This window comes from Artemia sp. Qi Xiang Cuo, chromosome 14 (assembly GCF_049724085.1).
Source record: "Artemia sp. Qi Xiang Cuo chromosome 14, ASM4972408v1, whole genome shotgun sequence".
Lineage (NCBI taxonomy): Eukaryota > Metazoa > Arthropoda > Branchiopoda > Anostraca > Artemiidae > Artemia > Artemia sp. Qi Xiang Cuo.
The window spans coordinates 52,289,645-52,308,575 of NC_142807.1; the positions used below are offsets into that span (position 1 = coordinate 52,289,645).

Sequence of the window (18,931 nt, forward strand, 5' to 3'; positions counted from 1 at the left end):
AACTAAAACTCTAAGCTAAGACTCTAAGCTAAAACTATAAAATCTTAACTATAACTAAACTAAACGAAACTTCAACCCTAACTAAAACTCTAAGCTAGGACTTTAAGGTAAAAATTAAAACTCTTAACTAAAACTAAACTAGAACTCTAACTAAAACTCTAAGCTAAAACTTTAAGGTAAAACTCTAAACTCTTAACTAAAACCAAACTAAACTAGAACTTCAACAAAAACTCTAAGCTAAGACTCCAAGCTAAAACTATGTTTTTATTTTTTAGTTTTTACTTATTTTCACTTGATTTGAGAAAATTGGCTCCAACTTTACCCCCCAGGCTTTTAAGGAAATTAAGCTACTGGTAGCGTATGAGGTTATTTCTTGTTTTGTTGGATTGAAAAGGGACAAAACTGAATTACAATATAAATATGATCAAGAATTGTTTACAAGTCAGGTTGGCCGAGTGGTTAAGGCACTAGACTTAAGATCTGATCCCCGTACGGGGTCTTGGGTTCGAACCACACACCTGACAATTTTAAGCTAAAACTCTAAATTCTTAACTATAACTAAACTAAACTAAACTAGAACTCTAACTAAAACTCTAAGCTAAGACTCTAAGGTAAAACTCTAAACTCTTAACTAAAACTAAACTAAACTAGAACTCTAAAAAAAACTCTAAGCTAAGACTCTAAGCTAAAACTCGAAACTCTTAACTAAAACTTAACTAAACTACAACTTTAAGTAAAACTCTTAGCTAAAACTCTAAATTCCTAACTGTAACTAAACTAAACTTCAACTCAAACTAGAACTCTAAGCTAAGACTCTATGGTAAAACTCTAAACTCTTCAATGAAATTAAAATAAACTAGAACTCTAACTAAAACTATAAGCTAAAAACTATAAACTATTAATTGAAACTAAAACAAAATATAACTAAAACAAAAATTCTAAGATAATAGTATAAGCTAAAAACTATAAAATTTTAACTAAAACTAAACTAAACTAGAACTCTAACTAAAACTCTAAGCTAAGACTCTAAGCCAAAAACTCTAAACTCTTATCTAAAACTAAACTAAGCAAGAACTCTAAAAAAAACTCTAAGCTAAGACTATAGGCTAAAACTCTAAGCTAAAACTCTTAACTAAAACTAAACTAAACTAGAACTCTAACAGAAACTCTAAGCTAAGACTCTAAGCTAAAACTCTAAACTCTTAACAATAACTAAACTAAACTTCAACTCTAACAAAAACTCTGAGCTAAGACTCTAAGGTAAAACTCAAACCACTTAACTATAACTTAAATAAAGTACAACTCTAAGAAAAACTCTAAGCTAAGACTCTAAGCTAAAACTCTAAAATATTAACTAATAATGAACTAAACTAGAACTTCAACAAAAACTCTAAGCTAAGACTCTAAGCTAAAACTCTAAACTCTTAACTAAAACTAAACTAAACTAGAACTCTAAATAAAACTCTAAGCTAAGACTCTAAGGTAAAACATCAAACTCTTAACTAAAACTAAACTAAACTAGAACTCTAACTGAAACTCAAAGGTAAAAAATCAAACTCTTAACTAAAACTAAACTAAACTAGAACTCTAACAAAAAACTCTAAGTTAAGACTCTAAGATAAAACTCTAAACTCTTAACTAGTACTAAACTAAACTTTAAATCTAGCAAAAACTCTAAGCTAAGACTCTAAGCTAAAATTCTAAACTCTTAAATAAAACTAAACTAAACTAGAACTTCAACAAAAACTCTAAGCTATGACTCTAATGTAAAAATTCTAAAATCGTAACTAAAACTAAACTAAAGTGGAACTCTAACAAAAACTCTAAGATAAAATTTTAAACTCTAAATTATAAATAAAGTAAACTATATCTCTAACTAAAGCCCTAAGCAGTGAATCTAAGGTAAAACACCAAACTCTTAACTAAAACTAAACTAAACGGGAACTCTAACTGAAACTCAAAGGTAAAACATCAAACTCTTAACTAAAATTGAACTAAACTAGAACTCTAACAAAAAAAACTCTAAGCTAAGACTCTAAGCTAAAACTCGAAACTCTTAACTAAAACTTAGCCAAACTACAACTTTAAGTAAAACTCTTAGCTATGACTCTAAGCTAAAACTCTAAATTCTTAACTGTAACTAAACTAAACTCCAACTCTAACTAAAACTCTAAGCTAAGACTCTAAGGTAAAACTCTAAACTCTTAACTAAAACTAAACTAAACTAGAACTCTAACAAAAAAACTCTAAGCTAAGACTCTAAGCTAAAACACGAAACTCTTAACTAAAACTTAGCCAAACTACAACTTTAAGTAAAACTCTAAGCTATGAATATAAGCTAAAACTATAAATTCTTAACTGTAACTAAACTAAACTTCAACTCTAACTAAAACTCTAAGCTAAGAATATAAGTTAAAACTCTAAACTCTTAACTAAAAATAAACTAAACTATAGCTCTAACAAAAACTCTAAGCTAATACTCTAAGCTAAAACTATAAACTCTTAACTAAAACTTAACCAAACTACAACTTTAAGTAAAATTCTAAGCTATGACTCTAAGCTAAAACTCTAAATTCTGAACTGTAACTTAACTAAACTAAACTAGAACTCTGAATAAAACTCTAAGCTAAGACTAAGCTAAAATCTCTTAACTCTTAACTAAAACTAAACTAAACTAGAACTCTAATAAAAACTCTAAGCTAAGACTCCAAGCTAAAAAACTCTAAACTTTTAACTAAAACTAAACCAAAATAAAACTCTAAGCTAAGTCTCTAAGGTAAAAGTTCAAACTCTTACCTATAACTAAGTTGTGGGTGAAAAGGATGGGTACTTCAATTTGTAAAATGGGTTTAGGAAGGATATTAAGAAAAGAACTTGTTTTGAAATGCCTTTTGAAAAGTATTGCTTGGTGTTGGAGCATTCAAAAAGCTGTAAAGTAAAGTTGTGGGTGAAAAGGATGGGTACTTCAACTTGTAAAATGGGTTTAGGAAGGACATTATGAAAAGAACTTGTTCTGAAATGTCTTTTGAAAAAGTATTGCTTGGTGTTGAGCATTCAAAAAGCTGTAAAGTAAAGTTGTGGGTGTAAAGGATGGGTACTTCAACTTGTAAAATGGGTTTAGGAAGGATATTAAGAAAAGAACTTGTTCTGAAATGCCTTTTGAAAAGTATTGCTTGGTGTTGGAGCATTCAAAAAGCTGTAAAGTAAAGTTGTGGGTGAAAAGGATGGGTACTTCAACTTGTAAAATGGGTTTAGGAAGGACATTAAGAAAAGAACTTGTTCTGAAATGTCTTTTGAAAAAGTATTGCTTGGTGTTGAGCATTCAAAAAGCTGTAAAGTAAAGTTGTGGGTGTAAAGGATGGGTACTTCAACTTGTAAAATGGGTTTAGGAAGGATATTAAGAAAAGAACTTGTTCTGAAATGCCCTTTGAAAGTATTGCTTGGTGTTGGAGCATACAAAAAGCTGTAAAGTAAAGTTGTGGGTGAAAAGGATGGGTAGTTCAACTTGTAAAATGGGTTTAGGAAGGACATTATGAAAAGAACTTGTTCTGAAATGTCTTTTGAAAAAGTATTGCTTGGTGTTGAGCATTCAAAAAGCTGTAAAGTAAAAATCTGTGAAAAGGATGGGTACTTCAACTTGTAAAATGGGTTTAGGAAGGATATTAAGAAAAGAAATTGTTCTGAAATGCCCTTTTAAAAGTATTGCTTAGTGTTGGAGCATTCAAAAAGCTGTAAAGTAAAGTTGTGTGTAAAAGGGATGGGTACTTTAATTTGTAAAATGAGTTTAGGAGGGACATTAAGAAAAGAACTGGTTCTGAAATGCCTTCTAAAAGTATTGCTTGGTTTTGAAGCATTCAAAAAAACAGTATAGTAAAGTTGTGGGTGAAAAGGATGGGTACTTCAACTTATAAAATGGGTTTAGGATGAACATTAAGAAAATAACTTGTTCTGAAAAGATATAATAAAGCCTTAAAAGAGTATTAAAAAATGGGAGCTCAGGGACCTTTGGGGATCCGGGGGCCCTTTGGGGCGCCGGGGGCCTTTTGGGGGCCGGGGGACCTTTGATGACCGGGGGCTTTCTTCGGGTTTGGGGTAGGGGGATCGGAGCCCTTTGGGGTGGGGGTAGGGGACCTCACGACACTGTTCAAATACAACTTGTGTATTATAACGACCACAGAGTTTCACCCTCAAATCCTTTTCTAAAACATCTTCTAAAATCATCTTTTAAAATTTCTCTAACTGTTTTGCCGAAATAATTCCCTAAAATGTCTAAAACGGTTTCGCCCAAATAACCCCTAAACGTAATTTCTGCGTGTTCCTTTTGTTTTTGGCATCCCTGCGCTGTCACATTTCAAATTACTGGAAAACCCTTTCACGAATCAATAATTCCCCTTAGAAACAACAAATTAATTCCCCTTTCGTGAATCAATAATTCCCCTTAGAAACAACAAGTTAATTCCCCTTTCGTGACAAATCAATCAACCATGACATCATCTGTCAGACATTAAAAAACTTCGCTCGGAAACAATTCTGGATGAAAACCAAAGACATTAATTAAACTTCGCCCCAGAAATAATTCTTCTGGTCGAACTCCAAAGATATTAATAAACATTACCCCGGAAACAATTCTCTTGGAAATTTTATTTGATGTTTTTCTCGGATGTCAACATTAATTTATGTCTTTTTTTCCATTCTCACTGACAAAAACCATAAAAAAGACATAAATTACTGTTGACAACCGAGAAAAACATCAAATAAAATAACCAACACACATAACCGTCAAAGAAACAACCATAAATGTGAGAAAATTCCTGTTTTTTCAAGTGAGAAAAATTCTGTTTTTTCATTCTCAGTGAGAAAACCATAAACCACGTGGTCATGTCACGACTCAAAAAGGAAACACGTGACCTAACTGTTTCCTAATTCCTGGACACCTTGACATTCGCCCCGAGCATGCACTTGGCCAAAACAACAACAACAGCAAATAAATTGACCTTTGGAAAATTTAGGTCATTGACCCACTTCGATTATGCAATCATTCTCCCTGGGGATTCCATACCCTTATTTGGTGTACTGACAGAGTTAGACTAAATTGTACATTCTCCCTGTGGATTCCATGCCCTTATTTGATGTACTGACAGAGTTAGACTAAATTATAGATGGCAGCAGGGGTGCCCGTCACGACCTCCTTATAGGTTACTACTCATCCCATCCAATTCGGTGACAACCTGTTTTTCGCTTGGCCCGATATGGTTGGTTGGAAAGAACGATCTTTGGCAATCTGTCATCCTTGATTTGCAAAATTTTTCATAGGTATCTCGACCTTTTTCTCAATATAGCCCTTGAAAGTGGGGAAAGATCCATATTTTTCCTACAGCTAACTTTTTGAAATATGGTCAGTCAGACGGCTACCCAAAACAATCCATAGACAATTCCTCTAGGAAACTCCTATTAATTCCTAATCTGTTTTTCAGAACACCTACGTTTCAGAACCATCCTTGACCCTCTGTCATAATTTTAGCTTCCAATGTTTAACCTTGGTTCGCTGACACTAACAGCAAAAAAATCTTCAGTAAATTTAAACCTTAACTAATAGCTAATTTAAACCTTAAAGTGAGCGACAACTAACTTTAATGAAGATTTGAAATTATACGCACATAAATGGTAATAAACAATGAAGCTAAACTTCAAATTTGAATAACTAAAAGTCGTGTTGCTCACTTTAATAAATAAATAAAAGCTGAAACGGAATATATGGTAATTCCGTTGCGTAAATTAATTCTTCCATTTTCGTAATTTATTTAGTTTTCAGTAAAGCGAAAGTGGTGTTGTAGCATTTCAGGTGATCATAGAGGTGATAACACCACACTTACTTGTTGCAATTTGCTCGACATCTTGTCAATCTGAGTAATCATCTTTTCAATCTGTTTTATTTTCTTTAAATAAACATGACACTCTAGACTTTTGGAGGGTTTGAAAGGCAAGACTACCCTTATTTTAGGCAAGTTGGCTTCATTGTTCACAAGGGCGGATCCAGAACTTTTTTTAGGGGGGGGGGTCAAAATAGGTTGATCCGACAAACTTGCGTTAGGAGCAAGTGTAATTAGCGCAAAATTGGGTTAATTAAGTAAATTACAATACTTTAGACTACGTTATGGGGGGCGCGCGCCGCCCTGGATCCGTCACTGAATGTTCATTGTAAAGCCATGTTCGTTTTAATTGCTGCTTGCTGCAAGGCAATTGCTGCCAGGAGCTTTATTTTTACCAAGAGTTTACTTGGAATATTTCTCATTTTTCGTCTTTATCTATTTTTTGAATGTCTTCTTGTTTTCCAAGGCATGGTGAAGCTGTCTCCTACCCCCCCCCTACTATTGTCCATGATTCTTGACGTTGCGAATATCGTTTTAAAATGATTGCTTGAAGCAGCGGCTTGTGACTCTTGTTTGAACTGGATTTTTGAACTTTGCATTCACAATAGCTTATGCGTCCTTACGGATCTTGTCCGAGCCTTAGAAATAATATAAATAAGGAAAAAAAGTACTTACCTTTGGAACAAGTGTCTCAACTGCGAGAAGAGCTTCAAGCCAGGGGGATGTAAATTCATTCTTATAACTCTTCAACGGGTCTTCAACTTCAAACAGCATCTCTTTTGGAACATCGCCAAAATAAAATGGATCAGTAGACGGCTTTGAAGTTCTGTGCGTCCTAATGTATTCCAATAGACATTCATTTTCCATATTCACTTTAGCCGATATCATATCGTCAATCGTTGGACATAAATCACTAGTGGAATCCCTTTTTTCAAAATTATAAGAGATCAAGAATCCTATCCCAAATAAACATAAAACAATGATGTATATACATTTTATCCTCAAACGCATGAACATAGTTCTACAGTACCTAATCAATTTGCAACTGCTACAGTTTTAGAATATACTGAACTTGAACTCACGTAACGGTAAAATAAATTATTAAATTCATATCATTAGTAATTTGAGAAAATTCAGCTATGTCAGGGAATTAAAAACGAAACAACCGGTTTTGAAAATTGCATCAGCAAAAATCTTTTGGTCGTTTTTTTAACCCTTTTGGCTTGTTTTTTTTGCAATAAAAGCTTTCCCAAGGCAATTTGAGTAATAACATTGAATTATGGCTCTATAATAATGGTATTTACTGAAATTTCCAATCCTAGAAGATAATAGTTTACATCCTTCTCGAATTTTTGGCAAATTAAGATAGATAGATATTTAGTGCAAAGCCATACTTATGGACTTTTATAAGAATTTCCCCACAAGAAATTTTGACATCGCTTTTTGTGTCATCGTTCTTTTAGTCATTGTTGAAGCTGTCATTAGTTTTTTTCAGTCGTTAGACGAAATTTTATGTTTTCTTTGTTGGTTTGAAAAATTCCATCGTTTTTTTTCTGTCATTGGACAAGTGCAATTCTAAACAAACAGACCTAAGATAGATCCACGGATCAAAGTTTGTTTTCATTTTAATGTCCTTGGTACTTCAATAAAGTGCATGAATGCTCAATTACTACTAGTACTACTAATGACTCACTGTTGTACCAAGCTACCTAAGGCCAGTATTGCTGTGCACGCTCCTCCTTCATCCCAATCCATTCCAAGCTTTCCTCTTAACATCCTCTCAAAAATTCTTAATTTCTTTTTACTCCCATTTTATGACCCCTTCTCACCCCGTTCGAGGACGACGTGTTTTCTGTTTGGCCCTAGATGAATTGACGAAAGAGACAAGTTTGGCAATCTGTTATCCTTCATGCGCATAACGTATCCTAACCATCTTAACCTTTCTCTCATTATAGCCCTAAAAAGCGGGATAAAACAACATTTATCGTATAGCCTACTGTTTGAAATACGGTCAGTCTAACGGGTACCTAAAATAATTCGTAGCAATTCCTTTGGAAAACATCGAACAAATCCTCCTCCGTTTTTCCAATCACCCTTGTTTAAGAACCACACTTGACCTCTGTCATCGCTGTTTCCAATATTCTAATCTTGGTTCGCAGACTTATCTTCCCATTCTTCCAAACTTTTTACTTGTGAAAAAAAAAATTGCGCCATGGCTATTCCAATTTTAATATCTCTGTTGCATCCAGCATCTTTACTAATAATACTACCCAAGTAAGTGAAGATATCCTCTTGATCGATTTTCTCGTTAACCAGCATCATCTCTCCTGATCGATTTGTCTCCAACAGACAAAGGTCGCATTTTCGCGAAATTATCCAGCCAAAGCGCACCGCGTCGGCTCTATAGCCTAGCTGATACTTACTGAATTTTTCATAATTGATTTAGTTAGAAGTGTCCTTTATTTTTTTTTTATTTTTTTTTTACCTTTGTTTTGTTGCTTTTCTTTTCTTTTGTTGCTCATTTTTTTTTTTTTTTTTGAGTGGATTTTTTAAGGATAATGGGTTATATTTCTCACTTGCGTTTTATAGAGAATAATCCTTTTAGAGTGGGAGATGTTCTTTATTATGATTTATTTCCAGAAAGTATAAATGCTGATTTTTCCCCGCAAAGAGATAGTTGTTATGTGGATGTGATTTCTTCAGAATTAGAGGTGAATGCAAGATTGATTTGCCTGTGTCATTGGAATTGCGATGTAACTTCAAAGTATTATGAAATTCTCCAGTTAATTGATAATGTGAATAGTAAATTTGATGTAATTGGCCTTTGTGAAACTTTTTTAACTTCTGATCATGTTCTTTCGTTATATAATTTTCCAGGATACAGGCTTATTGTAAGGAATAGAGAGAGAATTGAACGTGGAGGTTTGGAAATTTTGGTTAAGGACCATTTTGTTGCTAAAATAAGGGAAGATCTATCAGTTTGGATAGAAGATAAGGTGAAATCTCTTACTCTTGAGCTGGAAGTTGGTGGAAAGGATATATTGATTACTGAGATTTATAAGCCGCCGAGTATAGTTTGGGAGGAGTTTGAAAATGGTTTTAGTAGTTTAATGGATGCAGTAGAATTGAGTAATCTGGAGTGCATTTGCATGGGGGATTTTAATTTTGATCTTTTAAGCTTATACAATGATAATTTGGATTTTTTAAACTTTTTCTCCAGTTATGATTTTTATCCATTAGTTGGGATTCTGACTCGTGTAATAGGACAGTCAGCTACACTAATGAACAGTATTTTCGTGCGATCCCAGGTATTACACGGCTGTAATGCTGACGTTATTGTAAATGAGGCTTCCGATCCTTTTCCTATAGTAGCAGTGACTTCATATCAATATGCGATAAAGCAGAACAGGGCAAAGGTTATAAAAGGAGGCAACTAAAAAAAGAGAACCTACAGAAGTTTAGAGAGGAACTAAGTATCGTGTCATGGAAATCAGTTTATGAAGAATCTGAAAGTGCTTCTGCGGCATTCGATAAGTTCATGGACATATTGCAGCCAATATTTGAGAGAACTTGCCCAGTAGAGAGCATAAAGGTGAGGAAAAAGGAACCCCGAAAACCTTGGGTAACTATGGAGCTACTCGACTTAATTAGAAGGAGAAATACATTGTATTTGAGTTACTTAAATAGTAACCATAGTCAAGATCTAACTGAATTTAAACAAATCCGTAATAAAGTAAATCGGTTAAGGAGGTCATGCATCCGCGAATATTTTGTAGATAAATTTAAGTAAAACAATGGCAATACGAAAACGACTTGGAATATTATAAATGAAATCGTAAATAAGAAGAAAGAGACCGATATTCCTGCTAGTCTGATCTTTGATGGTAAATTTGTTGAGGGAAATGAAGAGATGGCTGATTTCTTTGGTGAATATTTTTCTAAGATTGGTGAATCAATAAGTGAGAATCCATACGATGAAAATAATGAAATTAATGAGACGTTTAGTGATGAAAGGGGGGTTGGATTGGAAATGTCTGCAGATGAAACGAACGTTGAAGAATTAAAACAGATAATAGGATTGGTAAAATCAAGTTCTCCAGGGAATGATGGAATTAATCTGAAAGCGTTCAAGCATGTTATGGTATATTTGTTGCCTTGTATTGTTTATTTGATTAACCTTTCTTTGAAGAAAGGTGAATTTCCTTCTCGTCTGAAAGAGGCTAAAGTTATTCCACTTCACAAAGGGGGTTCCAAAATTGATCCGTCTAATTGGAGGCCAATTTCAATATTGCCCCTATTTGCTAAGCTGTATGAAAAAGTGATGCATCGACGACTTTATAATCATCTGACTACTTACGGTTTTCTTAGTGATACCCAGTTTGGATTCAGGAAAAACCACTCTGCAATACATGCAGTCCAGCACCTAACAGATTTCCTCAATGGTGCTCTCGAAAAAAGTGTACTGGTACTTTCAGTATTTATAGACTTTAGAATGGCTTTTGACACGGTGGTTCATAAAATTTTATTAAATAGGCTAAGCCGTTTAGGGATCCAAGGGGTTATTCTGAAATGGTTTTCATCTTAACCAGCGTATTATTCGAGTCTCTATTAAAAATTCTATTTCAAAAACTTTTATCGTTAATTCTGGTGTGCCTCAGGGTTCAGTGCTTGGCCGACTTCTTTATCTAATTTGCGTTGATACCATGCGTTTTTATATAACAGATGCACTTATAACGTCTTTTGCTGCTGACACGGTGTTTAAGATTACAGCTACTTGTCTGAACCAATTAATTGAGAATACAAATAAGGCCCTCGCCGAATTGATAAGTTTTACAAATTCTAGTTATTTGGTAGTGAATATTTCAAAAACAAATTTCGTGACATTTTGTAGAAATGGGGTTTCATGTGTTTTAGATAATAAATTTGTTTTTAACGGTGAATTTTTAAAGCATGTAAATAGTGTTAAATATTTGGACTTTAGTCTTGATTTTAATTTAAGTTGGAAATCACATTGTGATCTTGTGGCAGTTAAGATTTCAAGAGGGTTGGGTGTGATAAGAAGACTGAAAAATTAACTACCGTCAAATGTTTTACTTTTACTTTATCATTCTATTGTTAGCCCTTATTTATCGTATGGTTGCATGCTATGGACTAGTAGTTTTATTTCAAGTTTTACAAAGGTCCAAATTTTACAGAATAAAATAGTTCGTATTTTAGGTAATTATATTCAGTTTCAAAATAGCACGTTGAATTGCTTTACAAGTTTGAAAATTTTAAATATTTATCAGTTACGGGATTACCAGTTAGCAATTTTGATTTATCAATGTTTGAATAAGTGTTCACCGGAGGTATTTTGGGAAATTTTTAAATCTAACTCATCTTATCACTGTTATGAGACTAGAAATGCGAATGACCTTGCATCGAAGCTCCGGAATAAACAACGTGCTGCGTTTCTGCCTCATTTTGCGGGACCGGGGGTGTGGAATTCCCTCCCGGATGCTATTAGACAAGTTGATAATGTAAGCCAGCTCAAGAGTAGATTGAAGCGTTACCTTTTGGGTTATAATCTGAATGATTAGATTTTTGAATTTGATTAATGTTTGGTATGAAAATTGTTTGGACAGATAATGGTCGCATTTTCGTGAAATTACCCAGCCAAAGCGAACGGAGTCGGATCTATAGCCTAGCTGATACTTATTGATTTTGTCATAGTTGATTTAGTTAGATGTATCTCTTTTTTTCTTTTTTTTTCTTTTTTTTGAGTGGATGTTTTAAGGATGATATGTGATATTTCTCACTTGCGATTTCTAGAGTGTAATCCTTTTAGAGTAGGAGATGTTCTTTATGTTGATTTAGTTCAAGTGCTGATTTTTCCCCGTAAAGAGATCATAAAAACTGTCATTCTTTTTCTCGGCTGATTTTACTGATGCCAGTGATTCGCTTAAAATTTGTGAAAACCTATTCGCTATTGTTTCCGGGTCGGCATTCGGCACCTTGGCCTCATACTTCAGATGGTCCATTTCTTTCGCTATGGGGTCATTAATTAATTTCTCATGAACCAGTGTCCATTGTTAATGTGACCAATTGCACTTTATTCTAGGAGGTAAAATTGCTAGCTCCTTTCTCTTCCTCGTTTCATTATTCACATACCTCTCCTCATTACTCCTCTCAACCGAACAATATTCCCTTCTAGAAATAATATACTCTACTTTAACTGGAAAGTGGTCCAATCCTGTTCGATGTATCACTTTCACATTTAGGGATTCAATTTCGAGCCCAGTGTCAACCAATATATAATCAATCAAACTAAAGCAAGGTCAAGAAACACAAGTGTACTCACCTAAACTACCATCCTCACCAAATCTCCCATTACCAATTGCCAAACCAGAACCTCCACACAGTGCAAGCAGTTTCCTCCCCCATGAGCTAACTCTCCTTTTTCGATCTTGGCTCATTCGTGGTGTAAAATACATTGAAGGAATAATCCCCGCTACAGGGTCGTCTTCATCATCTGAAACAAAATTCATATTTAGTTCTGATTGTTCAGCAGTGTAAGCGTTTAAATCACCTATAATAACACTGAATGTCCTTTATACCGAGATCTCATAAGAATAATTTCTTTCTCTAGTATTGCCCAAGTATCCTCTTCACAATATGAACTATTTTCTGGTGAAATATAAACATACCCCAATATAAACCACTTCCCCAAAAAATTCACAAGTAACCATATCCAATTCTCAGACGTGCTTGGCAAACGACTTAAACTGGAAAATTCATGTTGTTTAACTAGCACTATTATTCCTCCATAGTTCCTGGAATTCCTTGATGTCCTTCTATCTACACAAAAAACTACATAACCCAAAACTGATCTTTCCTCTTCTGGCAATAACCATGTTTCAACTAAGCAAGTTATTTGTGAATCCAAAAATGTACTATTTAAACACACATCTCCTTTACTACTTAGACCCTGTACATTCCACGTAATAGCTGATAGTTTTTGTATATGGCTGTTTCCCTATCCTATGACAAATGGTGGTCGTTCTGCTTGAGTTTGGCCATATTTTTTCGGACTATGACTTTTTCGTTTCTTTTCCGATTTTGGTCCGTTATTTGGTCTCACATTTCTTCGATCCTGCTTACAATCGTTGCTTGGGCTTATAATCATATCTAGATTCCTTTTCCCTTTCAGCTTATCCTTTTTTGCGTGGCTTCCACTAGGAATATTAGGGTCTAGTACCGCAACCGGGTTTTCTATGAGCGTTGTATCTGAATTGCTATTTGAGATGCTTTCAATTTCAGGATCTGAATGACTATCGCTTGACGGGGATCGCATATAAGACCTTCTCGGGATATAGTTTTTCGTGCTACTATCTTTATTATGAGTTTGTTTTTCCATAGTCGGCTCCGCCATTTCCAGCACTGTTTTTCTCTCAAGGTCATAAACAAACGTCTGTTTGTCTATGCATAATCAAGTTTCGCGTAGCTTCACAATTCTCTTTTTGCTTATAGCTTGGGATAATGAAGGTCTTAGGGCCGTACGAACCTCGCGTTCTTCTGGCGTATAATCTGGCGCTACTGATATCCCCTTTTGTTTGAAAAGATTCGCATTCCTCAACAAAATGTCTCGTGTAACTTTGGAATTGAACTCTACTAAAATAGGGCGTGGGTTTTGTGGTCCCCTTAAACGAACAGCATCTCTGAATTCCCACTTTGACACTTTTAAGCTTGGCAGAGTATTACTGATTAGCGCAACTATATCATCTAACAGGGTTGTATTCGATATAAGGGCCTGGGGAAAATTATAAAACATCAAATTTGTCTGTTTCATTTCTTTCTCAAGCCGCATATTTCTCTTACGAGAAATATATTTCTCGAAATATATTTCTAAATTTATTTTCCTTCTAGTATTACATTTACAAAAACAAAATAGTGTTTTAAGGTTTGCGAGATGCGTGCGGGAGGGGAAAGCGGTTGCAAAATGGAAAAAAACAAAAACTTATTTGTCTAAAAAAAAAAAGTTTTGTAGGGACTCGAAGAGACTTTTCCGCTTTTAAACGAATGGTAACTGCACCGACGTACTAACCACTAGTACCAAGGGAGGCCCGGTGAATGATTTGTTTAAAGTGATACTTTGTGTGCAGGAATCATTTTCTTTTTGTGAAAATGGGTACATTTCCTCTTTGAGTGGTGGTAAAACTAGTATTTCAAATGATGCCTTTTATAAAATGTTAGATTTTGGAATTCAGAAAGAAAAGCAGGTAGGTTTTCTTGTATTTTCATTCCTGTTGAAGAATACCTTCTTTACCTTCGTCGACGTACTTCGACGATAATATATATATTATCTCTGTTGATAACAAAATCCCATTTTTCAGAGTTTCCGTTACTATTGAGCCGCGTCACTTCTTAATTACAGTTCATTACCGCCAACTGTTTGATTATATAAAGTCTAATAATATTTTTTTTTCCAAGCCCAGCCAGGCTGGTAAATTGGCAAAAGGGGCTCCGAAGTCATTTTTTATTGATAAAAAAGCTACTTTTAGCAAATGGGCACAATGTTTTTGTTTATTTGTTATTCTGGCCTTTCTTCTGCTAACTGAAAGAGCCCAGATTGCTTTATAGTCCCGAAATAGCTTACCGAGAGAAACACTCTTACCCAACAGAATCTAAATAAACTTTCGAGGCTTGTCCTTTTGTAACTAGAAATAAAGTTTGCTTTCCCAGTTTGCTTGATTTCTCTCTTACGAGCCTTACGAGCCAGCCGTCACAATTAGTCCTGAAGATGGTGTTTTTTAGACGGTAATAACCCTATAGTTCAAAAGTAAATATTGTCGAATGTGTTTTAGGCATAAACAGCAGTTGAATTGCAGTTGAAAGGGAAAATTAGAAAGTCAAATTTAAAATTAATATCATTGTGTCATGTTTCTTTTTATGATAAGCTATAATCATTATTTAGGATAAACGTGAAAATATTGAAATATTGAAACTAAATATCCTAGATCCTTCCGACTTCCTTTAGTTTCTTTGAACTTGCTTTAGCCCCTTTCAAACAGAATTTGTTGCACGAAATAGAAAGCTATAAAAGATACTATTTTTAGGAAATGGCACAATCGAGCTTTCTAAATTTCTGATTGCGATGGATAAGAGTGTCAACGATATTGATGCTTAAAAAGAAATCAAAAAGACCCTCAAGCACGAATCAAAATCAACTTTCTTTTCTAGGGTTCAAAGCGTCGGATGTTTTGAGAAGTTTATGCTCAAATTCTACTATTATGAAAGGGGAATTATACTTGAAGGCCATCTATTCTTCAATACAGTCTACAATCTAAATGAACTTTTGTCACGTTTTTAAAGGTCGGACACAAATTTTGGGATACGGCCTGGCCCCCTAATTTCCATGGACTTCTCACTCAGAATATCTAAATAGACTATCTGCGTCTGAATTTGCCTCTCACTCAGACTATCGGTCTTGGCTTTTCTCCAAATACCCATGGCTCTTAACTTTTTCATCACAGTCCAACAACTTGATTTCAATTTAACGAAAAGCTCGTTTCGTGTTATTTTGAACCCTCCCCCTGGATAAGGCTTTGTCATCATACTACCCCCCCCCCCCCCAGATGCCCCCAGGGTGGGGTCGACTAAGTGCTGGGCCCAATTGGAATTAAATATATATGATATATTAAATGAAACAAAGCAGAATCATATCGTGGATATACTTTTGAAAACATTGCCAATGGATTCAATGTAGATGGCTCCCCCACCATTTGAAAGAGGTAACGTCACAGGGCTACTCCCCTGCCCATTCCCCTCACTGAATTTATTGAGCGAGGGCAATCAGTTTCGATTTAACTGTGAGAGAGTTGACATTGGAAACCGAAAAATGTTCTATATATGTCAATTGTACTTGTACACACTTGGCACTTGGAATCAATGTGAGAATTGCACAATTACTGATGACTATAGTGAAAGGTGTAAATTATGTAATCCTTGTAAATTACATAGAGGCTATGCAGTACAAATTAAAGGATGTAATTCATGTCTTGAAGAGGTGTGTGACTCTCATCCTAGAGGGCACCTGTGCTCCAATTGTCACTATGATAAATGTGATCAGTGGGAGAATACTTACCCCGCTATGATTGGAAAGAATCCCAAACGTGATTTTAGTTTATTTCTACGAGATTGGTATCGTCGTGGATTTAAATTATTCTGGGAAGAGGAATCTGGTCTACAATAAATTGACTATAAGCACTTGAGTCACATTTTAAAAGTTTCATACAATAGTCCAATGGGGGAGAATCACTCCTCATTATATTGTCAAGTGTTCCCTGACGAGAGAATATCCTGCGTTTAAGAGATAACTCGAGAAAATCGTCATCCAAAATCAAATGTTTTTCCATTAACACTAGATTAGATCTAATTCTCTCTTTCTCAAATTTATTCAATTTTCAATCACTTCACTCTGACTGTGGAGACTACACCGGTCCTGATTCGTTAGACCTAACCTAACATGACCACAAAGGCATCGTTTTCAATTTCGAAACAATGTTACTGAATAATTACAACAACAACAATAATACTAAGCATGTACAATTAGCGATAGAGTTTATTGTCTTCGATATGTTTCACTAATGCACTTAAAGCAATTGAAGTCTATTCACATGTGCTATATCAACCGCTCAAGAATATCACATATCTTGCATATACTACATCCCATTCCAGACAAAGCCATGATCCTTTCGTGATTTCCACCGCAATGTTTGGTGCTCTTGTATTATTAACATCAACTCCACTATCAACTTCTAAGAGGGTAAACATTCCACTCGCCATCACAAATATATATCCAAATGAGTAAAGTCAAAACTGTTCTTCTCACTCCTTTGAATTCTATTCACAGACAAATAAAACTTTGGCAAAAACCCTTTCCTTATATTCTCTGCAATCCTCCGTCACTAATATGTAAGCGAGCCTCTGATTGGCTGAGAAAGGAGATGTAACCGACTCGCTGATTGGCTGAGAAGGAAACATGTGATCTAACTGTTTTCTAGTTCCTGGACGGCATAACTCCCGAGCGTGCACTTGATCAAAACAACAACAAAAAAAGATCTTGAAAGAAGAAGTCATTGATTCCGATAGCCGTTAGTCTCAATAATACTGAAAACATTCATCAAAGTGTGAAAATTCCTTTTTTTCCTTTGTCACTGACAAAAACCATTAGACCGACATAAATTACTGTTGACACCCGAGAAAAACATCAAATAAACTGACCAGCACACATAACCGTCCAAGAAACAACCATAAATGTGAGAAAATTCCTGTTTTTTCAAGTGAGAAAAATTCTGTTTTTTCATTCTCAGTGAGAAAAACCATAAACCACGTGGTCATGTCAGCGTTACACTAAATTGTAGATTGCAGCAGGGGTGTCGTCTGGGAGTCGGACCCCCCTTTCTACTATTAGAGTCCAAGTGAATTTCGTATCCTAGCAATTATGTCAGGAAGAGGAAAGGGTGGAAAACTGAAGGGAAAGGCAAAGTCTCGTTCAAGCAGGGCAGGTCTCCAATTTCCAGTGGGACGGATCCACCGTCTTCTGATAAAGGGCAACTATGCGGAGCGAGTTGGTGCAGGCCCACCCGTTTACCTTGCAGCAGTGATGGAATATTTGGCTGCCGAGGTCCTTGAGCTTGCTGGTAATGCTGCACGAGACAACAAAAAAACTCGTATCATTCCTCGTCACCTTCAGCTTGCCATTAGAAACGACGAAGAACTGAATAAGCTCCGCTCGGGGGTTACCATTGCCCAAGGAGGCATTTTTCCCAACATTCGAGCAGTCCTTCTACCCAAGAAGACTGAAAAAGTGGCAAAGGCTTAAGTGAATCTAACTTTGGCCCTACCCCAAATTAACCAACAGCCCTTTTAAGGGCTATAAATAAATTGAATGACACTTTAACATGTGAACACATGAGAAGGACAAAGCTATAAGATTAAGGAAACGGAATGTAAAAAGGGGGGTTTCACATTTATCTAGTAACAAACCGTAAGAATTTACTGGAAGCGAGGGAGATATTTGCCTTAAAAATCGCTAAATTATACCCCAACAAAATCTAAATATATATTTGAAGCTTGCCCTTTTGTTAAAAGCAATAAAGTTTGCTTTCATATTTATCTAGTTTAAAATCATATGAATTATAGAAGTTGGGCAGCCATGAGTTAATTATAATAAATAAATAACCTACCCAAACTAGAACCTCCATCTTTAATTAAACTCGATCTCTAAGGTATTTTCAACAGCGAGCCATTGCGATTTATCGGTCTAAAGAAGTTGTTTCAGGCCTGAAAATTTGGTCTCGTATTTTATTGCTTTACTTCTGTGTTTTTAATTGGAGCTTTAGAATTAATTTCAATATGAATTCGCAAACACACATGCATATATCTCATGTGTTCTGAAAGCACGTGCACTAAAGTTTACTAATAACAAAAATGTCTATTACAAGGATTCAAATACCTATAAAAAAGGTGGTGTTTTCTGAAATTGAACACCATTTTTGACGAATTTTCACTATTCTCTAACCATTTGCTGGCAAGTTACGATGAATGAAAAAAATATCTACCTATAGAAGAATGACCTGTTTCTTCTTTAGTACAAGTTTCATTCCTCAAAATCCTGCCTCCTAATCAAAAATTTGAATAAAGCCATTGCAAACAAACACAAGTAAGGCCGAAATTCATTAGCTCGCGCACAGAGAAATGTTAACCCGGGTACGGCGGTTTCCGATACTATAACTGTAACACTGACAATAAAGTGTTCATTTGACAATTAGATACCAAGGAAACAATAATTGTTTGATTGAGGGAAAAGGGATAAGGCAAATATGAATATAATTAGTTACGATCAAATATTCACTTATATTGATGCATATTATGAAATCTTTAAAACAGATTGGCAGCTAATTAGCGCAAAAAAAACGCTTTATGATATTTTATAAGTGTAAAAGAATCTGTTCGACATGGACCCTTTGACACCTTTTGAAGCTTGCCCAGACACAAAAAAGGTTAAAACTGACGATTTA

General features: G+C 35.0%; 2 protein-coding genes across 2 annotated transcripts in view; one reads left to right on the forward strand and one right to left on the reverse strand.

Moving 5' to 3' along the window:
• The window catches only part of LOC148944603 (uncharacterized), an 83,791-nt gene extending 76,861 nt beyond the window's left edge, over window positions 1-6,930 (reverse strand). Inside the window, exon 1 of the mRNA XM_089100438.1 lies at window positions 6,546-6,930. Coding sequence (XP_088956564.1) covers window positions 6,546-6,887 — 342 coding nt within the window. The 5' untranslated portion in view covers window positions 6,888-6,930. The remainder of the gene's footprint in view (window positions 1-6,545) is intronic.
• Window positions 6,931-17,352: 10,422 nt separating this feature from the next.
• LOC148944604 (histone H2A) lies at window positions 17,353-17,733 on the forward strand. The gene has a single exon (XM_089100622.1). It carries the CDS (start codon window positions 17,353-17,355, stop codon window positions 17,731-17,733), a length of 381 nt encoding a protein of 126 aa, XP_088956748.1.
• Window positions 17,734-18,931: the final 1,198 nt, after the last annotated feature.

Coding starts and splice junctions, on each gene's coding strand:
- LOC148944604 (XM_089100622.1), top strand. CDS start 17,353: ATGTCAGGAAGAGGAAAGGGTGGAAAACTGAAGGGAAAGGCAAAGTCT.